Source organism: Theropithecus gelada, chromosome 6 (genome assembly GCF_003255815.1).
Source record: "Theropithecus gelada isolate Dixy chromosome 6, Tgel_1.0, whole genome shotgun sequence".
Classification (NCBI taxonomy): Eukaryota; Metazoa; Chordata; class Mammalia; order Primates; family Cercopithecidae; genus Theropithecus; species Theropithecus gelada.
In genome coordinates this window covers 147,867,093-147,895,002 of record NC_037673.1, presented here as the reverse complement: position 1 = coordinate 147,895,002, position 27,910 = coordinate 147,867,093, and the positions used below count along the sequence as shown (strand labels likewise).

The following is a 27,910-nucleotide window of genomic DNA, read 5'->3' as shown; positions in this document are numbered from 1 at the left end:
GGCTCACGTGTGTGAACAAGGCCTTTTAGAATCTGTGGCCAGTGAGCCATCTTTAGAGATCTTCACAACTATCATCAGCAACCCAATTGCCTGAGCTAGGTTTGATCATATGTACCTAGGACAGGAGGATGGACAAGACTTGTGGCGGTTTCTCTATGCCCGAGCTCTTTCCCTGGGAATCAAACAGAAGACGTGGTTCTATGTAAAATGTTAAAACTTTAACTCTTTTGTTGACAAAAGCTGGCTTGGAAAAAATCCTAAATAAAAATTTCAATCATCTTTTGCCATCCTCTCTCCTGTTTTTGTTTTTGCTTTTTTTTAACCAGGTGCCTACCTGTTTAAAGTTGTCAGCCAGAAACACGAAATAGACACAGCAGAATCCCAGCTGAGTGACAATCAGGAAGAAGTCCACAACATGTCTGGACATGGGGAAGGAAGGAATACAAAGACTGTTACAATACAAATGCAACACTCCCAGAAGGGGAGGTGTTTTTCCTTTTTGTTTTTTAACAGATTGAGGGAGTACAAGTGCTGTTTTGTTAAACGGATATACTGCGTAGTGGTAGCGTCTGGGCGTTTAGTGTAACCATCACCCAAATAGTGTACCTTGTACCCAGTGTTTTTTTAACAGTGCTTTTCCCCAAGCCATCACAGACCCTTCCTGGCAGTGACAGGGCTGAGCATGCCCTGGCAGAAGAAGAAACCATGCTAGGTGCCACCGGTCGCGGACGCTGGGAAGAAGGTGAGGGAGGTGCTGTCTGTGTGGTTTCCAACATCCCCTTCCTGGCTTCTTGTCTGGAATGCTGCATGAGGTCAGACACATGCACAGACACCATGACCACTGCCCAGCCCCTTAGCCTCCTCTCTACACATCTGCCCAACTATCCCATCTCACACTTTTTTGTTAAAGTTACAGGGAGCCTTTGACATAAAACACCACAAGTAGTTTCCTTCACTGTCTCTCTAACTTGGATACAAGAACCAACCAAGTCCCACATTAAGGACACAGAAACTGATGTACCAAAAATAGATTGCTGGTTGAACAATAGCAGCTGGTAACAACCTAAAGGATCATCAAAAGGAGAGTGATTAAATTATAGACTGTTCTTAAATGGAACATTACACAGCAGTTAAAAAGACTGTGTTAAATCTCTATGTGCTGATAGAGAAAAACGTCTCAGACATTTAAGGGGAAAGAGCAAGTTTCCAAACAGTATACATAGTATGGTCAATCTGTGCAAAAAACTTAAGAATATGTGGATGTTTCTACTTATACAGCAAATTCCAAAAGGCTACCCATGCAACTGTGACCAAAATTTTCTTTCACTTTTTACTTTATATCCTATCTTGATCAAAACAAAGTTTTTACTATGAGCACACGTTAAAATAACACACATTTTAATAAAGAAGGAAGGAAAGGAGGGAAGGAGGGAAGAAGAAAGGAAGTAGTAAGAAAGAAAGGAAGGAAGAATTAACCACCACCCAACTCACGGTGGTCACTTGGCAATCTAGCTTTTCCCAGTTACAGAAAATAATTTGGCTAAAAGAACTATATAATCTGCATCACAGGATAAAGGTGACTATGAATGAAGGTAAGTTTCCTCTATGGCCACAAAAAGGAACTTTTCTAAAGAACATAGTTTTAATGTGTTTTTTTGTTTGTTTGTTTGTTTGTTTGTTTTTTAAGAATTTTTAGCCCTTGATAGTATCAATTTCCTACATTTAAATGTAAAAAACAAAAATAATATTTCCCTCCAAACATCTAAGAGTTGCCACAAGGAGAAATTTGCAAATACTTCCCACCTCCAAATTCATCTCCACACCCTGCTCTAGTTCACCTTCTCCTGAAGCCTTTTCTGCTCCCAGCTCTCATGGGCATTTCTCACCTGCCACAGCCGACAAGAGAATCTTTAAAGTTCCTCCTTCTTTGAGCGCTGAGGATGTATTCCCAGCTCATGACACTTTCTTCTTACAAGTGTCTCCTACTACTGGTCTCTTATCTTATTCCCTGGCTTCTCTTCCCAGATATCTCTTTCCTTACACAGACTACAAGCCTCTGGAGGGTAGTAACCACATAATTTACTTCAGGAAATCTCCCCCTCTTACCTAGAACTGTTTTGTTCCATTTATAAGATAGTGCTTAAATACATTTGTTGAACAAATGAGTGAATCAAAAACAATCACTGGTCATAGACTGCCAAAGCTGGAATGGCTCTAGAGACCATTCAGGCCAGGCCCCATGGTTTCCTGATAAGGAACTGAAACCCAAGGAAAAAAGAAGTTACCCAGCCCCAGGTCACAGCTTACTACCAGTGGAGCTAAGCCACAGCCCAAGGCAACTGACCCAAACAGCAACTCTTTCCACGCTTTACACTGTCTCCCATGTTGCACCTCCCTGTCTGAAGGCCTCACACTGGGAGGCCACAGTTGAAAGGAAGGAGGAAATCAGTTACCTTCCCCAGTGTGCATGGTTCCGGAGCCAAGAGCAGGGGCTGGATTCTAGTCCATACATCACAGTGTCACCATAATCCACAAAGGATTTATTCAGCCTGGAAGAGGAGGAGGGAAGAGGAAAGGCAGAGCATGTGGATTAGACAGAACCAATAGAGCCACTGAGACCTGGGTCAGTTCCCACCTGTCACCCTGGAGGTACCACTCTGAGTCCTATACCTCGTGCTTTCAAAGATCAGAAGTATTAAGTCGACAGGATGGTTACTTTTATTATAATTAACAACCATCTGGTAGAATCATTTCAATGGGGTAAACATGACAACGCACATGAAATTAGAGTGTAGTGTCTACCCACTGGACATAAGTCAATTTAACAGATGATAATGAGCCAGAAAAGAACACAAAAATAACCAGGGAAAGGAAAACGCTGCAATCATAAGCCGCTACCTCCAGCCAGTGTAAAGAATTGAGAGTGGTCTGCATCAGTGCTCATTTTCAGGGTTGATAACAGAACCCAAAAGGACAATTTGTCCCTTGAGAGGTGGCGCAGAGGGCTCTCACCTGCGGCAGAAGTGGTGAGCACATTTCACCAGGATCCCCATGCAGTGCACGGCCACGATGCCTATGACCAGAAGGCTGATGGGACCCATCTGGGGACAGGTGTTGCAGGCAAAAGAGAGAGAGAGAAGTAGGTAGAATTAGGAGTGAACCAATGGATACTCGGTTCACAAATGATTAAAAAGCTACTAAGGTACTTTTCACTGACAAAACTTTGGACCCAGCATTAGAGAGAGAAATGTGATCGTGGAGATTAGTTCTGTGAGATGGGCACTATCTGAACTGTAGCACATTTTCGAGAGATTTAGTCATGTGGAGAAGGAGGACATAAGATAAGTCTGTTCCGAGACTGGTGCACGTCAGCAGAATAGAAGGCTCCTGTGACTGTGGGAAGAGCTGGGCTAAGGGATGTGAGGCGACACAAGTAAGTTATCTTTACAGCAATGCCAGATCAAGAAACACTGCATTTAGCTAAGGGCAACCCACATCTCCGAGCCTCTCTTCAACTCCAAAAGAAACCAGAATGGCTTTGGGCAGGCAGTCAACTGGAGGTAAATCACAAAAAGAAGACATAAGATTCTTGCAGTTGGCCATTTAGGAACAAGGCGTGGGGGACCATGTAGAAAATGGGCAGACATCTGTAACTAACTCATCAGTTCATATTACTGACAGAAACTGCTCGAGCCATCTCAGTACATCCTCTCCACCATGAAGTAAGCTCCATGAGGGCAGGAATCTTTAATTCACTGATGTATTCTAAGAGCTTAGAATGGTGCCTAACACACAGAACACTCTCAATAAATATCTTTAGGTGAATGAATGTCTGAATTCTGCTTTCTGTCAACTGAATTTTTAAAAAATGCTTCTCTATTTAAAATGTTTTAAAGCAAGTACATTTTAACAACAACAAAAAGCTGTCTCCTAAAATTTGTCACCACTCCCCTCTACTGATGCAGACCCTTACCACGATGCCTGCATTTTTCACTGCCAGAGGGAGCCCCAGGAGTCCTGTGCCAATGTTGCCTTTTAACAGGTGGATCAAGGTCTGGAACCATCTGAAGTGGAAGACAGCCAAAGAAATGATAACCATGACAGTTAACTTTTATTAGGATCTCAGTGCTTTATATGCATTATCTTATTTTATTTCCACAACAATCCTGTAAGATTTTATTTTATAGATGATCAAGCAGTTTGCTCAAGGTCACACAGCTAGTAAAGAGCTGGGGCAGGATTCAAATCTGGGCAGTCTGACTCCAGAGCTCCCCCTCTTATCCACTGTGCTGTAAGTCCCCACTCTCTGTGATATTTCTGAGAATCCCTTCTCTCAGAGATTAGACCAGAGGGGTGCTCCAACTGACTGCCTGCTCCAACTCTCTCCAGACACTCTACCTTTTCCAAGTATATTTGGGTCTGGTTCTAACCACTGAACTGACCATTGTAAACGCTCAGACCTGGCTGGGTGCAGTGGCTTACACCTATAATCCCGCCACTTTGGGAGGCCGAAGCAGTGGATCACCTGAGGTCAGGAGTTCGAGACCAGCCTGGCCAACAAGGCGAAACCCTGTCTCTACTAAAAATACAAAAATTAGCCGGGCATGGAGGCATGCACCTGTAATCCCAGCTTCTCAGGAGGTTGAGCTTGAACCCGGGAGGCAGAGGTTTCAGTGAGTCAAGATCGTGCCACTGTATTCCAGCCTAGGCAATAGAGGGAGACTCCATCTCAAAAAAAACCAAAAGACTCAGACCCCAAAACTGCAACAAAGGATGACAAACCAAACTATGACGGACAAACACTGGTGAGAGAACAGAGGAAATTAAAAAAAAAAAAAAATAGAAGCCCAAACCCTGTAACAGAAAGATACAAAGTGAATACCGTAAAAGTCACACCATACCATAAGAGGCCAGAAGTCCCTGATACACTTTGTATTAAAAAAAAAAAAAAAAAAAAATCAGGCCAGGTGCGGTGGCTCATGCCTGTAATCCCAGCACTGTGGAGGCTGACGCGGGCAGATCACGAGGTCAAGAGATTGAGACCATCCTGGCCAACATGGTGAAACCCTGTCTCTACTAAAAATACAAAAATTAGCTGGGCATGGGGGCGGGCACCTGTAGTCCCAGCTACTCAGGAAGCTGAGGTAAGAGAATTGCTTGAATCCGAGAGACAGAGGTTGCAGTGAGCTGAGATTGCACCATTGCACTCCAGCCTGGGCAACAGAGCGAGACTCCATCTCAAAAAAAAAAAAAAAAAAGTCAAATGCCATAGAGTCCTAGGACCAGAGAAGCCCTTTCAGATAGTCACCTAGTTTACTCTTCTGCTGTGAGGGCGGATTTGTACAAACTGTCCCCTTCAAGCTGTAATGGTAAAGCTTCTCACACTTCCTCATTCATTTTTTCAGTCAACAAACGCCATCTATCACATATAAAGCATTGTATTAACTGCAGTGGTGAAAATAAGTATGAATCTGGTATGGATCTCAGCCTCCAGAAATAATGTCTCGGGGAAAATAAGGGAACACATTAATCACCACCAAAAATAGATTGTTGTCTTTAAGAAAAACCCAGCAGCTGGGCGCAGTGGCTCACGGCTGTAATCCCAGCACTTTGGGAGGCCAAGGTGGGTGGATCACGAGGTCAGGCATTCAAGACCAGCCTGGCCAACATGGTGAAACCCCGTCTCTACTAAAAATGCAAAAAATTAGCTGGGTGTAGTGGCAGGCACCTATAATCACAGCCACTTGGGAGGCTGAGGCAGGAGAATTGCTTGAACCCAGGAGGCGGAGGTTGCAGTGAGCCAAGATCGCACCACTGCACTCCAGCCCGAGTGACAGAGTAAGACTCCGTCTCAAAAAAAGGAAAAGAAAAACCCAAGAACAGACACCAGGGAGAAGGGAGGCAGGTAAGGCTTTGTACAGAAGAGAGACCCGAGCTGAGCCCGGCAGCATAGGCAGGAACTGTAAATGTGCTTCTGGGGAAAAAGACACCACTGGCAAAGAGAAGGGCTTCGGAACAGCACCCTAGAGAGCGAGCTGGGATGGGAATCAGAAGGAGTAGTTGGGTTTAGTTGCCATTCGAGTTAGGGTGAGGGTGAGGACAGAGGCAGGAAGTTTCTCTTTTGTCTGCAGGGAATAGGAACTCATCCAAGGGGTTCCTTGTCTTCCTGCTATGCTGAAGACAAGAGGCGTGGTCGTATCTTCAGTTTCTATCCATTGTTACCTCCAGAAGGATACGAAACAGGTCAAATACAGTATTTCTGCCCCAAATCACTTAGGATTTGGCCCCTGGCACTGTCTGTGGTTCTACAGAACATGTAACCAACCCCTCAAAACTGATGTTTACATGCATTTCTTCAGATCTGCAATTCACTAGAAACTCAAAGCAAGTAACACTTGTTACTCATATAAGCCATTAATAAGACCCATCTACACCCCCTGGAAAGGAACTTCATTTTAACCTTTCTCCTTTTACCTTGAGGGAAAAAACCTCCTGATCTTCCTACTGTCCCCATCTTTTTCAAGAAAGAACAAGGAAACTACTTTGCTTCCACATGAGAAGAGGTTAAGATGTCCTGAGGAAACAGCTTAAGCATTACATGTGTCTACAGTAAATGCATTATCAGTATCCTGTGGCTGCAAGATAATGGGTCCAGTAAATTTCTATCTTGACAAATGTTTAATCCACTTAAGGGCAAAGGTAAGCACTGTACCAAACCCACCTACCCACCAGAGACCTCCCCAAAATGCCTCTGAGCTGGCTAGCATGAGACACTAGGTCCCTCACCCTAGCTCTGCCATCACCTTCATATGACAATTCCTCCCCTCCCTTCCTGGGCCTGCTGTCTCATTTGTATGGTGAGGGAACCAGACTAGGACAAAATGATCTCCACGATCCCTTCAGCTCTGAAACACCAGGACTCCAAGCAATTGACGAAAATTACTATTTTTAATAGATGGCCCCAAGCTGGGATTACCCAGTACTGTGTGAAAAACACAAAATCAACTTCATGAACAGTGAAGTCTTAACTACAAGGGAGGACTATCTTTCTGAAAAGGGAAGGGAGAAGCCTAGCAAATCTCTGTACTTCCATTCATGCTCCACCACTCATTCTTAGACGTTTTGGTCTCAGGACCCCTTTATTCTCTGATAAATCACTGAAGATGCCAAATAGCTTTAGCTGATGTGGATTACATCTGCTGATCTATACTATAATAAAAATTAAAACTGAGAAAAATTTAAAAATATTTAATTAAAAAATAACAGTAAGTTCATTGCATGTTAATACAAATAGTTTTTTTAATGAAAAAGAACCCTATTTTCCAAAAAAGAAAATGTGGTAAGAATGGCACTGTCTTTTCTTTTCCCCCCAAATCTCTTTAGTATCTCACTTAACAGAAGACAGCTGGACTACCTACTTCTATGTTGAATCTACTGTTATATGTTGTTGTTGAAATTTACGAAAAAAATTTATTTTCTCACAGACATGTAGTTGGAAAAGAAGGAGTATTTTAATGGCCTCCACAGACAATTATGGCAATTTTCCTTTGACACTACTCCAAAATGCAACACATGTTAATTTTTTAGAAGTTACCTGCAATGTGGTCTGGGCACAGTGGCTCACATTTGTAATCCCAGCACTTTGGGGGGCCAAGAAGGGTGGATCACCGGAGGTCAGGAGTTCGAGACTGGCCTGGCCGACATAGTGAAACGTTGTCTCTATTAAAACTACAAAAATTAGCTAGGCGTGGTGGCCCCTGTCTATAATCCCAGCTACTTGGGAGGCTGAGGCAGGAGAATCGCTTGAACCTGGGAGGCAGGGGTTGCAGTGAGCCAAGATTGTGCCACTGCACTCCAGCCTGGGCAACAGAGCAAGATTCTGTCTCAAAAAAAAAAAAAAAGGAAAAATCCATTGGTGATCTTGCTCTTTCAATGGACCTTTTACCCACGCAGAATTCCTAACATCATACTTTGGTTGAGTTTATACAGATCTTCCAACTCTAACATCTTCATTATAGATCAATAATATCAAAAAGTCACATTTGTTAATATCACCACTTATCTCATCAGAAAAGTCTTCAAGTAGAGGCGCTATCAGGCTCATGGCACTGGACACAAGTTTTTTTTCTCCTAATTTTGCTTGAAAGTTTGAATTTTATTCTGAGCGAGAGATATGTATTGTCTATTGTTTTCCTTGAGGTAATGAGCTGATTTCTTTCATTTTCAAGAAAATGTCTTACAAGTAAGTACTCAGGTCTGAACGACCTACAGTTTGTTAGTTGTTCTTTCTAGTTCTATGAAAAAAAAAAAAAAAAAGCAAGTTTGGTTGACAACTCAAACAATCACTTAAAGTCTTTGCCTTGAGACAAGTAACATATTTTGGTACTCACAGAAGTACTTCATGCATACTTCCCATTTTGCCACACAGAATATTAAAGACCTATACCAAAGGTTCTCAAGTTTTTAAAGGTTAGTAATCCTGCCATTTCATCAAAGACATTCTTAAGTGAAAAGGGCTTTTTTTTTTTTTGCGCATGTGTGGCAGCAAAAAATACAATGACAACTAGCGTAATTTGGTGCCATGCTTTGATTCATTCTACAGTGCAATTTTACCCACCATTACTTCTACATTATAAGTGCAAATATCCACAAGTGAAAAGGCAGATAACATCTGAGTATTATTATGAAGATAGTTTTAGCCTCATAGACTTCTTGAAATGGTCTTGGGAAGCCCAAAAAGTGTGCAGACCATATTGTGCAAATGACTACTCCAGCTCACCTTTAGATAGCCAGTTTCAGTCTGCTGGTTTCAGTTTGCACGGGGAAGAAGCACGGAGGATTGATATATATAATGGAACTCAGAGGCGCAACTAGAAGAAAAATTTTCCCAACAGCATAAAATGAGGCTGTCTTCAAAGCAGTCAATAGCTTGACAATATCAAGTGTTAGTAAATAACCTCACTGAACACACTAAGAAATAACTCACAGGTTGGGCATGGCACTCATGCCTATAATCCTAGCACTTTGGGAGGCTGAGGCGGGTGGATCACTTGAGTCCTAGCGTTCAAGACCAAATGGGCAACATAGCAAAACCCTATCTCTACAAAAAAAAAACCAAAAAAAACAAAAAAACAGGTAGCCAGGTGCATGCCTGTAGTCCCAGCTACTTAGGAAGCTAAGGTGGAAGGATCACTTGAGCTCAGGAGATGGAGGTTGCAGTGAGCCATGACTGTGCCACTGCACTCCAGCCTGGACAACACAGCAAGACCCTGTCTCAAAAAAATAAAAGGAAATAACTCATGAAACTCATGGAAGTGTTTGGGGTTCCTATTTGCACCCCCTAACTAGGGCTTTTTACTGAGCCCTTGACTTCTAGAAGAGCCAGGTGTGTGCATGCATATGTGCAGTAGGTGTAGAAGTACTTCCATGTATTTTGTTCCTTGGCAAACGAGATAAAAGGGTGGGGCAAAGCAGAAATATAAAAGGAACCCAGCTCAAAAACTTGTGCCTAATACTTCCTACATATTAAAAGATTAATTTAGGTAAAGAAGGTCCTCCAAATCAACCTCTACCTTAATCATACCTGGCATGTTTTCTACATAAATGCTTGCATGGATCCTATGCCCCAGGCTGGAAGTACTCAACCAGTCCTCTAAGCCCTAGCAAATTACTTTATCTTGTACCACCTGTAATGGGACTGTAATACCTCCCATCAACTACAGATGGGCTTTCCTGGTCACCTACATTGTATCACAACATTAGGGCAGGAAGGGAACCTTGGAACAAAGTGTATCCTGGAAAATGTCACAATACAAGCCCGAGGAAGTTACCTTCTGATTTGTTCGATTTCCAAGAAACAAGGACATATTTTGAATTGACCGTTAATTATAACATGATGTAGAGATAAAAGATATATTCAGAATAGCTAACAGGCATGCATCAGCTTTCACATGTCCACAACCTATTAGCTACTATCCTAAAGTTGCGAGTTGGTAGGTTTTGAGCTTCAGAGAGGTCTCTCTAAAAATAAAAATCCAGATCCCATCTGGTAAGTATTGCTTAGACAAGTTGATATCTGAGATCAAAAAGGAGCAAAAATTGCAAAGGAAACTACAGAGAGGGGAGCTTAAAAGTATCTTACGATAACGAGCATGACCTCTGAAGGGAAGCCATCACATGCCATTGGCTGTGTGTGGAGCTGCTTCTGCATGGGGGCTGCCAACGCTGATAAGGTTGGAGGAAAGAGGGGCAGGGTGATCCACACTGCTGCCAGCTGTGCCCTAGGCAATCTACCACCAGCTAACTCCCACTGCAGGCTAATGTGGAATCTACAAAAACATACCCCTGAGAAATAAGCCACAGAAACCAAATCTTAGAGGACTGATTGAGTACTTCCAGCCTGGGGCATAGAAATCAGCTGGTAGTGGTGATGGGCCGGGAATGTGGACAGACCACATCTTCTAGTTCCACCCCAGTTCACAAGAGAAAATGCCCTGTACCAGCAGACAGTGCACGCAGAGGGAGCTTCTCCAGTGATGAGCTCCAGGAGAAGCTTCCACGGTCTGCTTGGGCAGTCATCAGGAATGGCCCAAGTCTAGGACATGAAGGATCTCTCAGTAAGTCACACTCAATCCACAAGGACACACAGAAAGGCTGATAGCTAAGCTTGAGGAATAAACAGAAGGGCTACAAAAGCTGAGATGCTGGGACACAGAGAAATGTCAGAGGTCTGCTGAGATCAGGAGTAGCTGGGAAACTCAATGGAATAGCAAAACTTCCTCTGAATTTTCTAATTCAAGTGGTGAGCCCCACATAGCCAGCATAGCTTCACAGTGGAGTCCTCAATTTTTCCTTACATTTGGGGAAAGTGAGACCTGAAGAGGGCCAAACTCAGCCCAGATGAGTCTGGGGTTCCAGTTTCTGGAGACAAGATGTAAGCCCTCTTTGGAGAATGCAAAGTCTATCTTTCCTTTCCTATCAACCCTGAATTTTTTAAGTGCAGAAGTTAATTCTCTCTTCCCACTTCTTCAGTTCAAACAAATAGTGACTTGGTGATGAGGCAGAAGTCAGGGGGAGACTTTGCAAAGGAAGCTCCCGATGATGCTTGGAGATTATTTGGGGTTCTAGCACAGATGACACAGTTCTAAATTAAAAGAATGTCCTCTGTAGAAGCTTTTCTTAAGTCCAAGCTCTTACTTGACACCAGCCTTGTGGGGCCAACACAGCTGAAAGGAACAAAGAATAAGAAACTGCCTAGAGAGCGGCAGCCCAGGAAGGCAAATCTCAGTGCAGTCGCTCACCCAATCTCTTCATTGCCGACCTTCATCTGTAAAGTGGAGGACTGATGAAACTGGGGAGGAAAAATAAGTCCCAGGGAGACTTAGGAACACGAATCCCACCGGGGAGAGGAGAAGGTAGCAGCTACTCACGTTGTGCTGTTGCTTTGACCGAAGCGCTGGTAGGAGCCCGGGGAGGAGAGGTTGTTGAGGCCTTCCGACGGGCTCTCCTCGGGGCTCACGTCCGTGGAGCTGTAGTCGTGGTAGTCTTCATTCCGAAGTCTCTGCGTGGACATGGCAGCTGGGGAGACAGGGCCAGCATTAAGACCTCCCGCAGCTGGAGCCTTTAGCTCCATGTTCGGGGTGGCCTCTGGGGTAGAAGCTGTCATTGTCGGAGTTGCTCACTGTGACAGCTGCGCTATGGATTAAGTATGAAAGTGCCTGGTACCAAGGGAAATGGAAAAGTGCAAAGTACACAGGGGCGGGCTGAGTTTACCTGACTTCTGACTCCCATCCTTCCCATTGGTATACTCGGTGCTACACTCATCAATTTCTTAATTTTCCAGAGTACAGCTAGACAAGGCAGAAGTGAGGCACTGCTTGGGAGGAGTGGGCGAAAATGAAAGAGAAGGGCTTCCTGGAAGCATTCCCCATTCCGTAGGTCAGGATTATTGACTCCTTTCTCTGAGCTAATTTCTTGGACCTTGCGCAATAGTTCGATTTTATATATATATATATATATATGCACAAGCTCTTGCGGGGATGGAAATCTGGGTATTTCTCATTGTATACTATGTTTCCTCTGCCTTCAATGCAGAACACGTTTCACTTAAGAAATCCCCTCTGGGCCAGGTGCGGTGGCTCACGCCTGTAACCTCAGCACTTTGGGAGGCCGAGATGGGTGGATCACCTGAGGTCCGGAGTTCGAGACCAGCCTGACTAACATGGAGAAACCCCGTCTCTACTAAAAATACAAAATTAGCCAGGCGTGGTGGTGCATGCCTGTAATCCCAGCTACTCAGAGGGCTGAGGCAGGAGAATCGCTTGAAACCGGGAGGCGGAGATTGCGGTAAGCCGAGATCGCACCACTGCACTCCAGCCTGGGCGACAAGAGTGAAACTCCATTTCAAAAAAAAAAACCAAAGAAAACAGAAATCCCCTCTGGATCATCCAATTCTGCTCAAACTCCCATCAAATCCCAGAGCCACACATGCCGTTCTCTTTCTCCCTGCTGTGGCCACAGGCTGATCCTATACTCTTTGGAGGCCACCAGTTAACTCTTATACCCTGACCCTGGGACTCCTTTCTTGCTGCCAACCTGAGTATCGAGAAATGGTAGCTGAAAGTAGGTCAGAGGAAGACCAGGAACCTGAAGGGTGCGCACCCTGGCCCTTGTCTCAACATTTCCCGTCCACAACCCTTCTTCCTTTTTATTTTTAGAGATGTGCTCATTTTTAAAATGGTGAGAGAAAAAAATTCTCCTTTCAATGTGTTGGGAGGATGGTGAGAGTGGTGTCCCCTGGGTGAATTTACTCAGAAATACTATTAATACTATACAAAAGAGAAGAGCAAGGGCTTCTTTAAGATACACAGTAAGGACACATCTTGGGAGTGATGTAGGCCCCTAGGATCCTAGAGACCATTGAGGGCTTCTTTAAGATACGCAGTAAGGACACATCTTGGGAGTGATGTAGGCCCCTAGGATCCTAGAGACCATTGCTAAATGAGCCTTCACAGGTCCCTCTAAGCCCCACTTTAAAGATGAAGAATCAGTGCTAAAAGATGAAGTAACCTGCCTTGCGACAGCTAGGTAGTGCCAAGCAGAAAACATTCTCTCCTGACCCCCGTCTGAATCTGCAAACATCTACTCTATAGAGTGCCAGCTGCTATGAGAGAGTCTTACAGCACAGGGAAAGAGCCAACTTCCTGCTCTTCGAAAACCAAGTGACAAAAAAGGGGTACATTAATATTAACAATGACAAGAATCCTCCCAACACTTGGCAGACTGGCACAGCTGCTTGCCCATGAGACTGTCCTCCGGCATGGGGCTGGATGCCCACCCTAAGCCTGGGCACTCTATCTCAGCTACCTTGAGAGCAGACAGGATCTCCAACTGCTGTCACAGCACCCCACCCTGCCCTGACACCCAGCACCACCTGCCAGAGGATGGTGCTCCGCCGAAGCCCCCCCTTAGGTCCGGTCCCAGGGGACTCCTTTGGAAACACCCCAGCCTGGCACCAGAGAGATCCATGGGAGATCACATTTTCCCTCACCAGCTGCAATGTAGGAATGACCCCCAAGCTATCTCACAAGGGAAGTATCTGGCAAAATGCCAGCAAAGGACTTGGAAATCCCAGAGAGGATCCTGCCTAGCTTCACTGGCAGAGCCACTTGGCTAAAAATCTATGACAGCTTCATTTACTCATGAGCTAGAGGAATTCAAGGACACCATCCAGCTCTGGGGCATATAAACTCATTAGAGGGTGGGGAGAAAAAAATATCTCTGAAGTATCTTAACACCAGCATTGACACCTCTTGCTATATAGGCATAAGTTTGTAAGTCAGTTTATAGGTACATCAGGAGGCCCAGGCGCCAAGCCTGCCTCTGTCAACAGTTTGCTTAGTACCTCTGAACCATTTTCAAATGTGCAAAAAGCACGGGGTGTAAACTAAAATACCTCTCAGTCCCCTCTAGCACTGACATTCTAGGCGTCCATGAACATAATTATTTATGCAAACAGCAGCTGAGTGCAGTATCTCACACCTGTAATCCCAGCATTTGGGGAGGCCGAGGTGGGAGGATCACTTGGGCCCAGGAATTCAAGACCAGCCTGTGCACCATAGTGAGACCCTGCCTCTGGTGAAAAAAAAAGCTGCTAATTTCTAGTCCCAACATACCAAAAGCATCTGAAGATAGAACCTTCCAAGTGAATCTTGTGAGAAAGAAAAGAAACTTTTTATCTGAGGAATCCCTTTAAATTACAGGTCCAGAGAGTCACTAAAATGTGACAGCAGTCACGTCTCTCTCCCGCCTTGAGTTAAATAATTACCTCTTGAAGCCACTTGCTATGTGGGTTCTAGACTGACACCACTAAGTCATACAATGCTAACACTGGACATCATAACTCATACCCTATAGTCTAACAATGTACAGCCCATCACTAATCCATGCTATTTTTGTAAACTGATGAGAATTCCCGTCATATCACTTTGTATCAGTCCTCTCCTTGTTCGCTTTTGCCTTTAAGAACCTGTGGTAACAAAGGCCGAAGGAAGCACTCCCCCAGGCAACTTGAAAGTGTGTCCCGGGCAGCTGTCCTCACTTTGGTTCAAGTAAATTGTTAAAAATTGCATTTTGTGTCTCAGTTTCTTCCTTTAGGTTGACACCTATATATTACTGAAGGTGAAAGGATGGAATACAGGGACTCAAGTTGCCCAATCCTTCCCTAGCAACCGAGAAACCACTCTGTTCCCTACTTGGTACAGATGTTCAATTTATCTCAAACACTGTAAAGAGCCTTCTTTATGCTGTGTATAAAAACTGAAGTTACCTACTGCAGAATATTGCTAAGAAAACTGCTCAAGAAGAAGCTGAAATCTACAGAAGGTCCAATAAGCCTGCAGGATATGGAAGATGTGGCTTAGCAACTGCATGCATATTGAAAAAAGAAAAAAAAATTCTGCTTGGGAGTTCTGGTTGATGACAAGCTCAACAGAAGACAATAATATAATCCGAGATACCAAATAAACCAACACAATTCTAGGTTGCATTAGGACATGAGAGAATCACGGGTGGACATTGGCTCCATCCATCCCACATGCTAGTATGGACATCGGCTCCATCCACTCTACGTGCCAGTAAGTGGACATCTGCTCCATTCACTCTGCATGCTAGATGTTACACATGGGTAGATATTACACAACTCAGAATTGCCAGACAATGTGTTCTCTTCCAGGTAGCATGCTATAAAGGGGATAACGACAAACTGTGGTATATCCAGGGGTCAGAACTAGGGTCAAGAGGGGTAGGAAACCAACTAAATGAGGAATGGTTGAAAGCACTGAGAACGTTCTACCTAGCAACTTGAGGGGTACATGACCTGTCTTTAAAAGCTGTCACATGGATTAGACTTGTTATTTGGAGCCTCAAAGGTCAGGCAGAGCTAGGATCAGTACGTGGAGAGTCAAGAGGGCTGATTTTTTGCTAGGCATAAGGAAGAACTTTCTATCAAAGACAGATCTGTTCCAAATAGAGCAGATCACTCTGGGAGAAAGCCTGTTCCCTTATCCCTGAAAAAAATCCAAGCAAAAGTCCTTTCTCAGAGTGGTTATATAAGGATTCAAGCATCAGACGGTAGGCACAGCAACTCCCTGGAGTTCTTTCTATGGCTCTTTCTGGAAACCAAGGTCTCCTCCTGCTGCTCTCTGTCTATCCCCATGAGTGCCAGCATCCATGGCCACGCTGCCCTTGGGCTCCCTTTGATGAAATCTGGTAATCAAGTCTACTGCTGCAATCGCCAGTTCCTGCCCTATGGGAGATTTTAATGGTACCTAGTAACTGTCCAAATGAGGGTTGTACTATGTGATAGTTGAAGGCAAGCTTGTCCTTTAGATTCTCGAGGACAGTGAACAGAACACAAAGTCAAAATCTCCAGTAGATATTTAGACTCAGAAGAGTGAGCAACTAAGTAAGAAAAGTCTGCAAGTTTGATGGCCAAAAAATAAAAATAAAAAATGTAAGTGTATAAACCTTAAAACATTTCTTTCTTTTTCCTTCTAGCTGTGTAAATAGATAAGAGTTGCTCTTCAATCTACAAAATATGCCATTTTTAACTTGGCACTAAAAATGAGCAGGTGGAATCACTTTGTGCAATGGATGCAGTATGGAAAATGTATGTGCAAATTGAATTATTTTTAAAAATAAAGTACATGTTACTCTATTTTTAAAAATAAAAATTTGCAGGTGTTAAATTTTCCAGAAGTGGGCAATTTTAAGGGGAATTCTACAGTGATTTTTTTTCAAGGCAAGGCCAGAAATTTTTCTAATAAATTCAAATGCTGATGTTCCCATTTTAACAACATGGGATTTAGGACTCAGGAGAACATAACCTGGCTGTCATTCTAATCCCAAAGTTGTTTTCTTATTTTGATACAGAATTGAGAAGATTGCATTAGATGACTTCTAAGTACACTTTCACTTCTAAAGTTTCAGGATTCCAATGTCAATTTTTTAGTGACTGGGTTTGTTCAAAATAAAGGAGCATTAAGACTTAATAGATGGTAACATATTCTAAAGTTGTACCATCCAGTACAGTAACCACTAGCCATAAATAGCTATCTTACACTTGAAATACAGTTGGGTAAAACTGCAATGTGCACACACTAGATTTCAATGAACTGGTACCAAAAAAATTGTGAAATATCCCATGAATTAATAATCTTTACACTGATTATATATTGCAATAATATCTGGGATATATTGGGTTAAAATGAAACATACTTCAATAAAAAAAAAAGTAGATTTCTGAGTCCAACTTGATTCCACCTGAGCATTTTATTTTATTTTATTTTATTTTTATTTATTTATTTGAGACAGAGTTTCAATCTTGCTGCCCAGGGGAGTGCAGTGGTGCGATCTCGACTCTCTGCAACCTCCGCCTCCCAGGTACAAGCAATTCTCCTGCCTTAGCCTCCTGTGTAGCTGGGATTATGGGCGTGCACCACCACACCTGGGTAATTTTTTTGTATTTTTAGTAGAGATGGGGTTTCATCATGTTGGCCAGGCTGATGTCAACCTCCTGACCTCAGGTGGTCTACCCACCTTGGCCTCCCAAAGTGCTGGGATTAAGGCGTGAGCAACCACGCCCAACCTATGTTTTGTTGTTGTTGTTTTGTTTTGTTTTGTTTTTTGAGATGGTGTCTCCCTCTGTTGCCCAGGCTGGAGCGCAGTGTCGTGATCTCGGCTCGCTGCAACCTCTGCCTCCTGGGTTCAAGCGATTCTCCTGCCTCAGCCTCCCAAGTAGCTGGGATTACAGGCGCCCACCATCACGCACAGATAATTTTTTGTATTTTTAGTAGAGATGGAGTTTCTCCATGTCGGCCAGGCTGGTCTCAAACTCTTGACCTCAAGGGATCCACCCATCTCAGTCTCTCAAAGTGATGGGATTACAGGCACGAGGTGATTTATTTTTAACTAGCTTCCTAGGTCATCTTGATTATAGGTAGATTTACATAAAGCACTACAAAAAAATATATGATCTTATTATGTAGGTACCCTAGACCTCACCTCCTACCAGAATTCATGCAATGGTGCCACTTGTTTGCAAGCTAAAAGTGTCATCCATTATTCTCAAACAATTACATTGGTTTGGACTTTGGAACTCAGAGCAGCAGTAAATTCCCCAGATGTATTTTCTCCTCTCTGTCGATGGAATTCTAAAAACATGAACAAGGACACAGACTGTGTTGCTATGTGTGGTCTACAGGGAGGGAAGTAAAATGGTTTGACTTCTACATAATTTGTTTTTAAAACAGCATTGGATAGAATTCCATCCAACTTACCAGAGCAGAACGTTCCATAAATTGAGACTTTTTCCTGTAGGAGTCTGATGCTAGAACATGCACAGGGCAGCTGCTGACCTCAGCAGGTTCTGCACAAAGCAGCTGCTGAACAGGCAAACGTGCACACTTTTACTCACAACCATGAAGACCACTAAATGTTAGGGCCAGGTATAACTTTAGAGAAGATCGACCTCCAGCTTCCTTCTTAGGGGTCAGAAAACCAGGGTCCACACATAAAGGCTGACTCATTCATGGCCCAGGTAGTCAAAGATTTGAGATGAGAATCTGGCAAACCAGCATCCCAGTCCAGTGTTCTTTCTACCACACCTTAAATTATATACCCTCCTCAAAATTTCCTGCAAACAAAGCTGGCCTCAGAGCCTGGGGCAGGATTAGGTCTGCAGTGGGTATTCTTCATAATAAAAAGCACCTGAGTTTGTAGTCTGGTAGTGTGACTCTGAGCAAGTTACTTCACCTCCCTTTGCCCCAGTCTCCTCATCTGAAAGATGTCATTAATAACAGCTACATCACAATATTGTTATGAAGATAGATAGGAGGAAAAAATAAATAAATGTTAGATATGTTGTCTGGAACATAATAAAACCTCATTAATGATAGCAATTGTGATTATTACTACAGATAAGTTCAAGGACAGGAAGTGAGAAAAGTTCACTAAACAAAGTCAGCAGTATGGGCTCCATTTAAAACTGGATTGTGGAGCCAGGTTCCTATCTTGCAGATGGCTATCTAAGTGGTATGAACATCTCAGTAACCCACAGACAGTTTTCCTAACTTCACTGAAAAGGAAGGCACAGAGGGGCTCTTCCTACTAGAGATAGTCATTAACAACTAGCCCTGGGGCCAGGCCTGTTGGCTCACATTTGTAATCCCAGCACTTTGGGAGGCCAAGGTGGGAGGACTGCTTGAGCTCAGGAGTTCAAGACCAGCCTGGACAAAATAGTTAGACCTCATCTCCAAAAAAATAATAAAATAAAATAAAATAAAATAAATAATAATAATAAGTAAAAAACAACTAGTCCTGGGTGTCAAGGCTTCCAAGAGAAATGTTTTGGGGGATTTTTAAACAACCCAAAATGCAGCACCATGTGGTTCCTATTTCAGCCTATTTACAATGCCCCGTGTATCAGCCCCCATGCCCATTAAGTAGAGGCTACCTTTATGTGCTCATCACAGTAAGGCCTGGCCAAAGGAGAGAGGTACAGGATTCTTTCAAGGCCTGGGTGGAGGTAAACAGACTCAGTGAGAGTTTCCTCTATGGGAAACAAGAGAAGGCCTGGATGGAAATAAACAGATTCCATGTGAGTTTCCTCCATGGGAAAAAGAAAAGCTGGCCCAGGTATGAGTAGTGTTAATCAGTCATGCACTTCAGAACGGGTTATCAGCACCAGGCCAGGAAAAGCAGAAACAGAAGACTACTCACTCATCTGACCTTTGAAGAGGTATCAAGCATTTAAAGAACTGAGACATTCACTAGAGGAGAGAGGGTGGTGATTAAAAGAGAGAAAAAACAGGAGTACTTAACATGAGAATAGTTACCTGAGACAAGGTTATCAATAGAAACAAAGTAATCACAAAACTGGACGTTTGCTCCATCAACTCTACATGCCAGTAAGTGGACATCTGCTCTGTCCATCCCACATGCTAGTAAGTGGACATCTGCTCCGTCCACTCTACATGCTAGTAAGTGGACATCTGCTCCGTCCACTCTACATGCTAGTAAGTGGACATCTGCTCCATCCATCCCACGTTAGTAAGTGGACATCTGTTCCCTCCACTCTACATGCGAGTAAGTGGGCATCTGCTCCATCCACTCTACATGCTAGTCAGTGGACATCTGCTCCATCCACTCCACATGCTAGTCAGTGGACATATGCTCCATCCATCCCACATACTAGTAAGTGGACATCTGCTCCATCCACTCTACATGCTAGTAAGTGGACATCTGCTCCGTCCACTCCACATGCTAGTAAGTGGACATCTGCTCCATTCACTCCACATGCTAGTCAGTGGACATCTGCTCCATTCACTCCACATGCTAGTCAGTGGACATCTGCTCCATCCACTCTACACGCTAGTTAGTGTACATCTTCTCTATCCACTCTACATGCTAGTAAGTGGACATCTGCTCCATCCACTCTACATGCTAGTAAGTGGACATCTGCTCCATCCCCTCTACATGCTAGTAAGTGGGCATCTGCTCCATCCCCTCTACATGCGAGTAAGTGGACATCTGCTCCATTCACTCCACATGCTAGTAAGTGGACATCTGCTCCCTCCATCCCACATGCTAGTTAGTGGACATCTTCTCTATCCACTCTAAATGCCAGTAAGTGGACATTTGCTCTGTCCATCCCACATGCTAGTAAGTGGACGTCTGCTCCGTCCACTCTACATGCTAGTAAGTCCAGTCCTAGAATGTCACAGACTCTTCAGTTGAAAGAAAACTTAAAATTTTGTCTAGTCCAACCTTCTACCCAACAATCTAACTTCATCTACAACTTCCCCGAAATAATCGCCCAGAGACAATTACCTGCAGTGACAGGGAGCTCTGCGCTCAGTATTCTAATACAGGAGACCACTAATTCTTTGAAAGTTTTTACATTTACCAAACACCCTTCCCTTATGGCACTTTCATCTATTGGTCCCAGTTGTAGTCTCCAGAATATTACAAAATAAATGGAATCCTTTTTCTTACACTGCCTTTGGCACAGAGACAGCTCTGAGCACTTCGAACTGCCACAAGAGGAGGCTGAATGAACAGCTACAGGCCTTAAAGGGAAAACAAGGACTCCAGAGCAGGCAAATATAAATGATACAATCAGAAAACAAAGGGAGAGGCTTAATGCTGTTATCAGCACTGCCTCTGCTGCACGTAGCCTCCATCCCCAGACAAACACAATGTGAAGGACAGAGCCTTTTGTGTCCCTTTCTACTTGACTTCAAGAACATCTTTAAAGAAAACATGTTCTAAATGTACAAGTAAGTTAATTACTGTAAACAAGGCTCTAGACAAGAGTCAGAAGAGGGCCCTCATCATGTTTAAAATAATAAAAGACAGTTAAAAATCATTTTCAGTTGTTAGTATTTAGCTTAGACATAATACAGTGATAGGAAGAAAGAGAAGGAGGATTTTATGGCAACAGAGGAATAAGCAGAGAAAACTGCTTTCTAGACAACAGTTAAGTCTTGTTGCAAGGCTGATACTCAGTGTATACAGGGGGTAAAATCTCTCTGAATAAAAAACCAAACAGACCCTGGTCAGTGGCACTGGCTCACATGCCTGTAATCCCAATACCTTGGGAGGCCAAGGTGGGAGGATCACTTGAGCCCAGGAGTTTGAGATCAGCCTGGGCAGCATAGTGAGACCTCATCTCTACTGAAAAACAAACAAAAACACAAACCTAGAAGGATGCACAGCATCCAGATCACAGCAGAAGGGGCCCTTAAGGATTCAATTCCATCACTGTCTAGACTGAGAAACCTAAACAGGAGTCACCTAAGGTTGCCAGGTAAGCGGCAGAGCTAGAACAAAATGTCCTGATTCCCCAATCTCTGTTCTGCCCATTGCACCATGATGCTATCTTCAGCAAAATTCAAATAACTGCAAAACATCCATCCAAATAAGCAATCCCAAATCTGACAAGTTACAGAAAAAATAAAGTAAAGGTCTTTATATTCTTCAAGTTAATGTTAGGACTCTCCACAACCTCGGCTCAGCCACCTATCCTCCCAGGAGCACACTCCGATTAATATTTCATATTTTGGTATGACTTACACAGAATGCAGGACGGTTAGAAACCAAACCTACAGAAGGATGAGTTTGCAGAAAAATAATGAACAAACAGGGAACCACACCCAGAGCCAATCCAACCCCAGCGGTGGAAAATGCAGACAGCTAAAAAGGGAGAGGACTAACAAGAGAAAGGGACAGAAAGGAGTGCCTTTTCATATGTCAAGTTTCCCGCAGGAGGCAGCGTGGTGAAAAGCAAACAGCTGCTGAAGCTTAGGAACATTTGCATTCTAATCGCGGGTCTCCGATTAACTCTCTGGATGACCTTAGGCAAGCCCTTACCCCTTCCTGGAGTAAAGGCTCAGTTTCTCCAACTGTCCTAGGAGGGAGCTGCACCAGACGACTTCCCAGCGTCCTTGCAGTTCTGACCCAAAGACCCATTATTAGCCTGTCCCGAGCAGGGCTCCCGCAGCGGGCAAGACATTTACTGGAAACAGCTGGGGCCCTTTGCGAAGCGTGAAAGACGCCCCAGATGGTCGTTTGGGTTGTCTTCACCATCTACCCCAGTTTCCCCCACCTGTCAGTCAAACAGGACGGTGAGATTCCAACCCCACGAGGTCAAGGGAGATAGCGCGAGGGACAAGGGATCTCCACAACTCGCCCAATTCACAGAGGGGTGCCAGCGTCGTACCGCAGCTGCGGCCCGGGGACACCGAGGAGTCGCGGACCCGCAGCCCGGGCGGGTCCAGTGCCTGACCTGGAGCATCTGCCACGCCGGGAGGAAGGCGAGGTGGGTCCTGCCCAAGGCGGCTAGCGCCGCCAGCCGGAGCTCGTCAGTGGAGGAACTCACTGCTCGGGTTCCGGCCCCAGCTCAGGCTCCGGCTCTGGCTTCAGCACAGCCCACCCTTCCCGGCTTCAGTGTCAGCCCCTAGCCATCCTCCTTTGCTGCCCGGGCAGCCGCTTCCGGGCCTCGTCACGTGATCCCACCGCCCACGCCAGAGGCCTAGGTCACGTGCTCCCTTGCGCGGCCGCACCTTTTTTTCTCACTGAGCTCCGGAGCTCTGCTCCACAGCACCACCTGGCGACCTATTGCTGCAACTGCTGGGAGGACTATGTTCCGGCGAGCTGGGGACTGCAAGTAGGAACTGAACGCGGCATTGATCTTGGGCATGGGACAGAGTCCAGTCGAAGAGCACTGTCCCTTGAGTTGTGGGTTTGTGAAATATTGCTAATTTTTACACTGGCTGTATTTTCTTTTACACATCTCGATGAGTTTGTATTGCTTTTGTAATAAGAAATATGCATATTTTTTTAAAAAAAATCTTCCAGTCAATTTTTCAGAAGCATACACAAACTGTCATCTGTGGTTGCTACTGGAAATGGAACTGTGGGGTAGGGCAACGTTATCTTTTAATACATTAAAAATTTTAAAGTAACATTTTTAAATGGATGGCAACATTTTAGTATCGTATTATCTAGGCTTCTCCTTTTACCTCCTTGTTACAGATTTTTCCTTTAACAATTATGTAACAAATAGGCTTCAAGTCAAAAACTGTCACAAGAGACAGAGAAGATCATTGTTTAATGAAAAAGGGGTCAATTCATCAAGAAGACACAATTGTAAATATATGTGCATGCAAAATTGGAGCACCTAAATACATACAACTAATATTAATGGCCATGAAGGGAGAAATAGATAGCAACACAATAGTAGGAAAGTCAATATCCCACTTTCAACAATGGATAGAGCAACTAGAGAGAAAATAAGAAAATAATGAACTTGAATTGCACTTTAAACCAAATGAACCTAACAGATATATACAGAACTTTCCATCCAACAGAAACAGAATGCACATTTTTTCTCTGACACACTTGGAACTTCTCTAGAATAGACCATATGCTAGTCCAAAAAACAAGCCTTAAATTTAAGAAGATTGAAATCATATTAATATTCTTTCAGATCATAATAATATGAAGCTAGAAGTCAAAGACAGGAGGAATCTTGGAAAATTCACAAATATGTGGAAATTAAGCAACACGCTGCTTCTTTTTTTTTTTCTTTGAGATGAAGTTGCACTCTTGTTTCCCTGTCTGGAGTGCAATGGTGCAATCTTGGCTCACTGTAACCTCTGCCTTCCGGATTCAAGCGATTCTCCTGTCTCAGCCTCCCAAGTAGCTGGGATTACAGGCATGTGCCACCATGCCCTACTAATTTTGTATTTTTAGTAGAGACAAGGTTTTACCATGTTGGTCAGGCTGGTCTCAAACTCCTGACCTCAGGTGATCTGCCCACCTCAGCCTCCCAAAATGCTGGGATTATAGGTGTGAGCCACCGCACCTGGTCCCATGCTTCTAAACAACCAATGGGTCAAAAATGAAATCAAAAGGGAAATTTTAAAAATATTTTCAGACAATTGACAATGGAAACATAACATACCAAAGCTTATGGAATGCAGCAAAAGTAGTTCTAAGAGAGAAGTTTATAGCAATAAATGCCTACATTAAAAAAGAAGAAAGAGAGCAATTAAATAGTTTAACATTACACCTCAGGAAACTGGAAAAAGAAGAGCTCACAAAACCCAAAGTTAAATGAAGAAATAAAGAGCAGAACAGAAATAAATAGACAACAGAAAAAAAAAAAACAGACAAAATCAATAAAACTAGAGTTGATTTTTTGGAAAAAATAAAATTGACATATCCTTTGCTAGTCTAAGAAAAAAAGAAGACTCTAATAAAATTAAAAAATGAATGTGGAGACACTACAACAGATGCTTCAGCAATAAAAAGAATCATATGGGGCTATTATGACAAATATTTGCCAACAAATTGGATGACCCAGAGGAAATGGAGAAATCCCTAGAAAAATACAACCTACCAAGATCGAAATCAAGAAGAAATGGAAAGCCTGAACAGACTAATAACAAATAAAGAGATAATAACAAATATTGAAGATGAGACAGGGACTATTTGACTTTCTAGTTTTCTGTTTAAACTTCCCAACAAGACCAGGTGGCTTCACAGCTGACTTCTACCAAACATTCAAAGAAGAATGTTTGTTACTAAACTCTTCCAAAAAATGGAGCTAGAGGGAATACTTCCAGACACATTTTATGAGGCCAGCATCACCTTGATACCTAAGCCAGAGAAAGACACCACAAGAAAAGAAAATTACAGGTTGATTTCGCTAAAGCACGTTGATACAAAAATCCTCGATAAAATATTTGCAAATAGAATTCAACAGCAATCAAAAAAATTATATATCATAACCAAGTGGGATTTATCCCTGGCATACAAGGCTAGTTTAACATACACTAATCAAGCAATATAATACATCATATTAACTGAATGAAAAATGAAAACCACAAGGTTATCTCAATTGACCTGGTAACAGCATTTGACAAAGTCCAACGTCCTTTCCTTCCCTAACCCCCACCCCAACATACCTTCTTGATAAAAAATAAATAAATAAATAAAACTCTCAATAGTTTAGGTATAGAAAGAACATTCCTCAACATAATAAGGTCATTTATGAAAAACGCACAGTTAACATTTTAATTAATGGGGAAAAACTGAAAGCTTTTCCACCAAGATCCAGTACCAGGCAAGGATACCCACCCTCACCACTTCTATTCAACATAGTACTAGAAGTACTAGCAAGAGCAATCAGTCAAAAGAGCAAAAGAAAGAAAGGCATCCAAATCAGAAAGAAAAAAGTAAAATTATCTTTATCTGCAGATGACATGATCCTATATGTAGAAAACCTCAAAGAATAAAAAAAATACTGTTAAATTAATGAATTTAGTAAATTTCCAGAACATAAAAATCAACATACATGACTGGGCACAGTGGCTCGTATCTGTAATCCCAGCACTTTGGGACGCCAGGGCATCGGGTCACCTGAGGTCAGGAGTTCAAGACCAACCTGGCCAACATGGTGAAACCCTGTCTCTACCAAAAATACAAAAGTTAGCCTGGCATGGTGGTGCATGCCTGTAGTCCCAGCTACTCAAAAGGGTGAGGCAGGAGAATCATCTGAACTTGGGAGGCGGAGGTTGCAGTGACCTGAGATTGCGCCACTCCAGCCTGGGTGACAGAGTGAGACTCCATCTCAAAAAAAAAATTATAAAAATCAACAATATTTTTATACATAAATAATTACCTACCTAAAAAAGAAATTAAGAGAAAGATTTTATTTGTGATAGCATTAAAAAATACCTGATAATTTAACCAAGGACATGAATAGTGTGTACACTGAAAACTATAAAACAATGATTAAATAAATTGAAGAAGACACAAATAAATGAAAAGATACCCCATGCACATGGAACAGAACAATTAACATTGTGAAAATGTCCATATTACCCAAAGCAATATACAGATTCAATGCAATCCCTATCAAAATCCCAATCGCATTCTTTACTGAGATATAAGAAACCTAAAATTTGCATGAGAACACAAAAGACCCTGAATAGTCAAGACAATTCTGAGAAAGAAAAACAAACTGGATGCATCACACTTCCCGATCCAAAATTATATTGCAAAGATATAGTAATCCAAACAGTATAGTACTGGCACAAAAACAGATACGATAGACCAATGGAACACAATAGAGAGCCCAGAAATAAATTCAAACATATATGGTCAACTAATTTTAAAGAAGGGCATCAAGAGAACACAGTGGGGAAAAGACAGTGTCTTCAATAAATGGTGCTGAGAATACTGACTTTTATGTGAGAAAGAATGAAATTGGATGTTTATCTTAACACTGTGCACAAAAATCAACTCAAAGTGGATAAAAGACCTAAATGTAAGATCTGAAACTACAAAACTCCTAGAAGAGAACGTAGGGGAAAAGCTCCTGGACATTGGCCTTGGCAATGATTTTTTTCGATATCAGACCAAAAGATCAGATTACAAAAACAAAAATAAATAAATAGGACTACATCAAACTAAGAAGCTTCTGCACAGCAAAGGAAGCAATCAACAAAGTGTAACGGCAGCTTATGAATTGAAAAACATATGCAAACCCTATGTCTAATAAGGGCTTAATATCCAAAATTTATCAAAAACTCATATAACTCAGCAATAGAAAAACAACCCAATTTAAAAATGGGCAAAGGACCTGAATAAACATTTCTCCAAAGAAGAAATAAGATGCTCAGCGAGTATATGAAAAAGTGTTCAACGTCATTAATCATCAAGGAGATGCAAATCAAAACCATTATTAGATACCAACTCATATGTGTTAGGTTGGCTATTATCAAAAAGTCAAAAGACAACAAATATTGGTGAGGATGTCGAGAAAAGGGAATTCTAGTACACTCTTGGTGGGATAGAAAACACTATAAAGGTTTCTAAAGAAGTTAAAAATAAAACTACCACATGACCCAGCAATCCCCTTTCTGGGCAAATACTCAAAGGAAATGAAATCATCACCCCATAAAGATATCTGCACCTCCATATTCATTGTAGCTTTATTCACAATAGCCAAGATATAGAAACAATCTAAGTGTCTGTTGACAGCAGAATGAATAAAGAAACTGTGGTATATATACAAACATTTTTCTAAAAAAAGAAGGGAGTCCTGACATTTGCCACAACATGGATGAAACTGTAGGACACTATGCTAAGTGAAATAAACCAGACAGAGAAAGAAAAAATATTGCATGATCTCATTTATATGTGGAATACATTTTATATCTCATTTATATGTGGAATCTCATTTATATGTCAAATACACAGAGATAGGGAATCAAACAGTGGTGACCAGGGCCCAGGAGGGTTGGAGGAAGGAAATGGACAAGTGCAGCTGAGAGGACACAGAGTAGCAGATATGTAGGATCCCCAAGTCTAGAGATCAAAGGGACAACATGAGGACTATAGGTTATACAATTGTACTGTACAAAGAGTACAACAGAGGTTGCTAGTAGCTGAGCAGGTAGAGGGAAAGGATAGGGAGAGATTTGTTAAAGGATACAAAATTACAGCTAGCTAGGAATCAGTTCTATAGTGCTGTAGGATGAGCATAGGTAACAATAATACAGAATGTATTTTCACATAGCTAGAAGAGGGGTTTTGAATGTTCTGAACACAAAGAAATAAGTGTTTGAGATGATGGATATGTTAATTACCCTGATGTAATCACTGTGCATTGTATACATCACTGTGTACCTCATAAATATGTATAGTTATGTCAATTAAAAATAAATTTTTAAAAATAAAAAAATTGGGCCGGGTGCGGTGGCTCAAGCCTGTAATCCCAGCACTTTGGGAGGCCGAGACGGGCGGATCATGAGGTCAGGAGATCGAGACCATCCTGGCT

The 27,910-nt window shown here is 42.6% G+C and overlaps 1 protein-coding gene across 4 annotated transcripts in view; it reads right to left on the bottom strand.

The window, feature by feature from the left end:
* Nucleotides 1–27,910, bottom strand: part of SLC36A1 (solute carrier family 36 member 1) — a 58,435-nt gene that overhangs the window by 24,768 nt on the left and 5,757 nt on the right. For 2 of the 4 annotated variants that reach the window (XM_025389029.1, XM_025389031.1), the window contains exons 1-6: nucleotides 22,346–22,567; nucleotides 11,430–11,577; nucleotides 3,974–4,064; nucleotides 3,013–3,101; nucleotides 2,454–2,549; nucleotides 335–419 (exon numbers count right to left, since the gene is read on the bottom strand). In XM_025389029.1, coding sequence (XP_025244814.1) covers nucleotides 335–419; nucleotides 2,454–2,549; nucleotides 3,013–3,101; nucleotides 3,974–4,064; nucleotides 11,430–11,572 — 504 coding nt within the window. In that variant the 5' untranslated portion in view covers nucleotides 11,573–11,577; nucleotides 22,346–22,567. Of the gene's footprint in view, nucleotides 1–334; nucleotides 420–2,453; nucleotides 2,550–3,012; nucleotides 3,102–3,973; nucleotides 4,065–11,429; nucleotides 11,578–17,562; nucleotides 17,712–17,837; nucleotides 17,943–22,345; nucleotides 22,568–27,910 lie in introns of those variants that run through there. The other 2 variants (XM_025389030.1, XM_025389032.1) reach the window with 2 other exon arrangements.